The sequence below is a fragment of the Cariama cristata genome, unplaced genomic scaffold (assembly GCF_000690535.1).
Source record: "Cariama cristata isolate BGI_N322 unplaced genomic scaffold, ASM69053v1 scaffold1400, whole genome shotgun sequence".
In the NCBI taxonomy this organism is placed as follows: domain Eukaryota; kingdom Metazoa; phylum Chordata; class Aves; order Cariamiformes; family Cariamidae; genus Cariama; species Cariama cristata.
In genome coordinates, this window is record NW_009593853.1 from 4,492 (window position 1) to 9,921 (window position 5,430).

At 51.0% G+C, this 5,430-nt stretch overlaps 1 protein-coding gene across 1 annotated transcript; it reads left to right on the forward strand.

Moving 5' to 3' along the window:
* The first annotated feature begins 1,567 nt into the window (after nucleotides 1-1,567).
* On the forward strand, nucleotides 1,568-5,430 carry LOC104158081 (transmembrane protein 45B-like). Its single transcript, XM_009695643.1, has 5 exons — nucleotides 1,568-1,760; nucleotides 2,101-2,313; nucleotides 3,314-3,498; nucleotides 4,372-4,517; nucleotides 5,313-5,430. Exons 1-5 carry the CDS (start codon nucleotides 1,577-1,579, stop codon nucleotides 5,428-5,430), a joined length of 846 nt encoding a protein of 281 aa, XP_009693945.1. The 5' UTR covers nucleotides 1,568-1,576.

Consider the following 5,430-nt stretch of genomic DNA (forward strand, 5'->3'; position numbering starts at 1 on the left):
TAAACCAGTTCAAATCGGGCAGGTTGGCTACATGGCTTTAGCAGGTCTGATCTAAACCGGTGGATTTTCCTGCCCGGGGACAGCCGGCTCTGGGAGATGGTATCTGAACATAGCCGAGCTCCGGGGGCATGGACTTCAAGGGATGAAATAAGATGTCCCTGGGACAAACCGATGTGAAATCAGGTATTAATAAAGCCAAAGTAAGCTCTCTCTCCTCTCAAAGGCTGGCAGCAGCATCAAGCCATGTTCAACTTCACGCCCAAATGCTGCTTTACGCAGAAGGCAGGCCGCAGCAGTATAAGAGCATTTTTTGGTTTATATTTCCAGCGAGGGGGACGCTGAAGCCCAAAATGCAGCTGGGGAAGGCGGTTTAAGGATAACCGGGTCATGGGCATCTGGGATGGGGAGGTCAGGTCCAACGCCAAACTACACAGCCCCTTGCTAGGTGGGTGGACGGCATCCACCCCACGAGAGACTTGGTTTCTGCCCGCCGTTAAGAGCAGCTCTGCGTGGCGAAGAGCATTCCTGAATGGAAGAGGAAGTCCTGACCGTTGGCAGCGCAGCCTTTGCTATCAATTAAAAAAAATCCTAATTGACCAGCCTGACACAACCGACCTGGGAGCGCAGCAGGGCAGGCCCCCGAACGTACGCTCGAACCCACATGAAAGAGCTAATCGTTTCTCCACCTAATTAAGCAAACCAGCAAATGGCAAACAGGAGCCGGCTGGGTTTTAATTGCTGTAATTCTCCTAGGAAACGGGTCCCCTGGTTCTCCTACAAACCACGCACGTGTGCGCTCCGGCATGAAGGGGCACGGAGGCTCGAGCATCTTGGCTCGAGCGGTGCAAATCCCAGCTTAGTGATGCTCCAGAGAGTGAAGAAGGGGTGGGAGGAGGCGGTGATGGAGAGAACCAGTCAGTTTGTTTGCCCAAAACCGAAATGTTTTGTTTCCAGCAGCTTTTGGGGTATTGTTGAAGCTACGTTTTTAAGAAAATGCTTTGGCTTTGCAAGATAGATGTGGGGTGGTTTTCCCCCCACCCTCCCCTTCCATGGGCTGAAATAATTCCAGGAATTTAAAAAGATTTTGGACATAGCACGCTACTTCTGTGGCTGTTCAAGGAGCTAAGGAAACCCACCCACATTTACCCTTAGACCTTACTGCGTATTCTCTCTCCCGAGAAGCCCACCCTGCCCTGGTCTGCAGCGGGTGCTCTCCCTCACACCTGCAGAAGGGCAGGACAAGCAGGAGCTATTGCTGGGAGGGATCCCGGGGGATGCAAACTTCAGGCTGGGATGCGTCAGAGATTGCAGCAGATATGGGGCCTTTGCTGAACTAGTCTGGCCTCCGGCTTTTTTGGCCATTTTCTAATCTTGGGGCAAGGACCTCCGAGAGGTCCCAGATGTTCCCACCTCTCACCCTCGGAGGGTTTCCCAGTTCCCATGTGTTTGGTCCAGTCTTTTCCAGTCCTCCCCGAAAGGGAAATCCCATTTTTTCCCAGCGTTATGTCTAATAACAGGTGTAAGTTGTATACCGACATTGTTTTTCTTTGCCTTGCAGTGAGAGAAGGTTGTCGGGATGGCGAATTTCAAGGGTCACGCGCTTCCAGGCAGTTTCTTCTTGCTCTTTGGGCTCTGGTGGTCTGTGAAATACCCGCTGCAGTATCTCAACCAGAAAGTAAATAAGAAATCCTACAGGATTTATTGTTTCCAACGTGTGGATGCCATCGAAGGGGGAATCAAAATCATCTTTGCTCTAATAGGTAAGGATTACATTTTACTAGCTATGCTGGTAGCTTCCCAGCCTGTCGTGATGGAGCCCTTACTGCAGAGAAACCGGTCCAGACACAGAAGGATGCATCTTTGATGTTCACCTTGCCTTGATCTCTAAGAGAGTTTGATGTGAAAAGACCACATCTCGTACCCCTTCCCAAAGCTGAGCTACCATTAATACAGGCAGGCCTGATTTTTATAGCCAGTCCTTTCTCCCTAACGCAAAACCATCAGCTCTCGCTTCAGAATTCCCCCCTCCCCGCAGCAATGAGTAGCATCAACCAACCATCGTTGCACATAAACCGTCAGAAACGGCATGCTACCGTGCAGGAAGGCTGGCAGAGCAGTTCGTCCCAGATGGTCCACACTTGTACCTTTACAGCGGGGAGAACCGGGACTGGGTGAAGCTGATGAACTGGCAGCACACCACCATGTACCTCTTCTACGGCCTCTCCGGGGTGGTGGACGTCTTGACCTACATCTCCCAGGTTGTGCCGCTGGGTCTGGATCGCCTCATGCTCTCCGTGGCTGTGTTTGTTGAAGGTCAGTAGAAGGTAGCGCTTATTTCAGAGAGAGATGTCGGAGGGTGAGTCAGAAAGGGACCAAAATTTGCCAGACCGAGATACTGCTCTGAACACCCCTGAGGGTAGGACACGTTGCGGGTGATACGTTATCGAAGGGCGATCTAGAGCAAGATGGGCATCAATAAGCCCTGGCTTTGCCTGGGTTGGGATTTCTAGGGTGACAGTGGTATGAAGCAGCAGGCTGAGTTTCCTCGTTACGATAAATGACTGGTGGATGCTGCATTTATCTTACGTCTACAGAGCTGTCGGTGTGCCCTGTGTTCCCTCTCCCCGAGAGCCATTAATTGCACTGCGGGCATCGTCATCCTCATCTGCTTGCGGTGCACGTGGCAAATTCAAGTGACTTACCCTGGCTTTAGCACATGATGAATATAATTTTATCTTCAGGCTGTCTTGCAAGTCACGAGCCAGGATTTCAGACCCCTCTTGGATCACACAGGGAAAAGACACAAGGAAATGAAGGTCTTGCTTATATAGAAAGCCCCTTAACGAAGGCACATCTCTTGCCATTTTCCCTTCCCCGATCCCAGGGGATTTTTGAAGTAGCAGCAGGGGCAGCTCAAGAGGCATAGCTTGGCACGTAAGAAAAGGAAATTTATCATTTCCAGCTCCCAAGAAAATGGTGAAGTTTAGCAGTGGAAAAGCAGGACAGGGCAGGAACCTGGCTACGAGGGGAGGGTGATCTGAAGAGGTGATGGCACCGACACGGGGAGAAAACCACCCTCCTTTTGTCCTCTGCCTTTGTTCCCCATATTGCTCGGCTCCTCCTGCCCCAAAGTCGGGCATCTCATCCCTCCAGGACGGAGGGATGCCAGGAGACCCAAAGGGATGGTGCTATGTAGAATCCCTTGTTTTCATGGCCCAGTTTGCCAGCCGGGCAGGTGGTTTACTCTACCAGGGCTCTGTGGTCATGGTTGATATTGCTAATGCTACTCTAAGCGTGGTACATATTTTGGCAGGTTGTCTCTTCTACTACCACGTCCTTCACCGTCCCATGCTGGATCAGCATATCCACACCCTGCTGCTCATCGTCATCTTTTCTGGGGCCTGCAGCGTCATGTTGGAGGTCTTCCTCCGTGACAACATTGTCCTGGAGATGTTCAGAGCCGGCGTCACCATCGTCCAGGGAACGTGGTTCTGGCAGGTCGGTTCTGCATTCTCTTGCGGAGCAAGAGGTAGGAGAGCAATGGGAAAAGAGGAAAAGAAGCCGTACATCACCTATCAATCGCACACCTCTGAAGGAGAATTTTGCCAGGCTGGCTTCATAAATAGATCATCACCCAGAAGGAAAATTTACTTATCGCAGGTCATCTCTGATGACTGCTCCTGCGGAAATAGCTGTTTGTCTTGGCTTATTGCTTCTCTGGGGGGAACAGCAAAAGCAAGCGAGCAACATTTTACAGTATCTAACAACCAAGTACTAATTGCTTAATGTGTCTAATGCACCCTGCAGCCCTCCCTCTGGTTTAGTGGAAAGATGCAAACCCCACCAAGCAATAAAATGGCTGAGTGAAAAATACAGCCAGCTGCTTGCTTTGATAGTAGTTGGAGGAGCAAAGAAATCAGTTGGAGATAACCAGCCCCAAAACTAAGCTGCCGAAAAGACACGCGAGTTCCCCTCCTCTTTCTCAGCCCCGGGTCTGCTGCGCTAACTCCAACCGGCCTTTATTCGGAGATTAAAAACTGGGCTGAGCTTGTAAAATACTCCATTTGGAGTTTTTAAAGGATGGCTAGGAGTCTGCAAGGCAGAGGGACAACTGCCTCTGAATATTGTACAGAAAGAGAGAGACCGCAGGCGCAGTCTTGCTTTGTGTGGTCCCTTATGGCAAGGCTGGACTTCAGTTTTTGTCTTAGCAAAAACCAGCATCCAGGTCAGAGCTCAAGTCCCTCGGTCACCACGTGGATCACGGTGATAACCCAGACGGACGGAGAGGGGCTGGAGGGCTTCAGTACATTGATTTTTGTTTGTTTGTTTGTTTTTCCGCCCCCAAGCTAATAAATTACTTGTTCCACCCAGATCGGGGTCGTGCTTTTCCAGCCGTGGGGAGGTCCGACGTGGGATGAGAAGGACCACGACAACATCATGTTCCTCACCATGTGCTTCTTCTGGCACTGGGCAGCTGCTGCGGCCGTCCTGGCTATAAACTACACTCTCGCTTACTGGTACGGCTGGGGCGTGAATTCGGGGAGGAGCTGGGTGGGCAGACGGGGCTGGGGATGGCTGAGGTGAGATGCAGATGTACTCTAGAAGATCCTGGAGTACAAAGTCAGAGCTGAATAAGCAGCCCCTGACTACCGCCAGTTTTAGGGCACGGCGACAGGCGCGCGCATTATTTGTCGAGTGCACAGAATGCAAAATAGTGTCAGCAAGAGGCAGGGACATTAAAGGTGGAGAAGTCAAATAACCGAGCCTCTGAAGCGGCTCCTGGAAGTCCCACTGCTTCTTTTCTTTTTTTTCTCTTTGCACCGAGTGCTGGAAGTCAAACTTTAATGTGATAGAGAAATCTAAGCATTACCAGGACCCCCTGACACTTTGTCCCCTCCCTTGCAAGGACTTTGAAGCGGTTGACGGTCGCTGAGTTATTAGAGGTACAGCGGCACTGTCTGATGGTTAAAACATCGCCAGCGCCCGGCGTGGCTTTTCCAAAGGGATGGGAAGGGGGCATTATCCCACTTTCAGGGATGCTCCTGCGGCCCATGAACCTCTAAGGGATGCTGCATGGCTTGCCGAGACATGGGCTACAGAAGGGATGGTCCAGTCTATGCAAGCAAATAGACTTTATATGGAATAAAAAAACCCCAACAATCTCCCCCCCAACAGCATTTTAGGACCTCTATAATAATTTCTTCCCCTCTGTGTATTCATTACGGGTGCACTTCGCTCCCCTGAGCGTTCTGGTGAGTGGCATTAGTTTGTGGGGGGGTTGCTAACAGGGATTTATTGTTTGTGGGTTACAGCTGCGTCCAGAGGTACAGGAAAGGCAGCGGAAAGCCCTACATCGGTCTCGGAGTCCGGCAGCAAAAGTGTGACACGAGCTCCCAAGCCACCTTCTTAAATGGATCTGATGAAGAGTGA

What these genes read in the sequence shown, in the direction of transcription:
- LOC104158081 (XM_009695643.1), top strand. Translation starts at nt 1,577, where the DNA reads ATGGCGAATTTCAAGGGTCACGCGCTTCCAGGCAGTTTCTTCTTGCTC. An exon ending in AATCATCTTTGCTCTAATAG is followed by an intron (nt 1,761 to 2,100) that starts GTAAGGATTACA and finishes GCTACCGTGCAG; the next exon opens with GAAGGCTGGCAGAGCAGTTC. An exon ending in AGGGAACGTGGTTCTGGCAG is followed by an intron (nt 3,499 to 4,371) that starts GTCGGTTCTGCA and finishes TGTTCCACCCAG; the next exon opens with ATCGGGGTCGTGCTTTTCCA.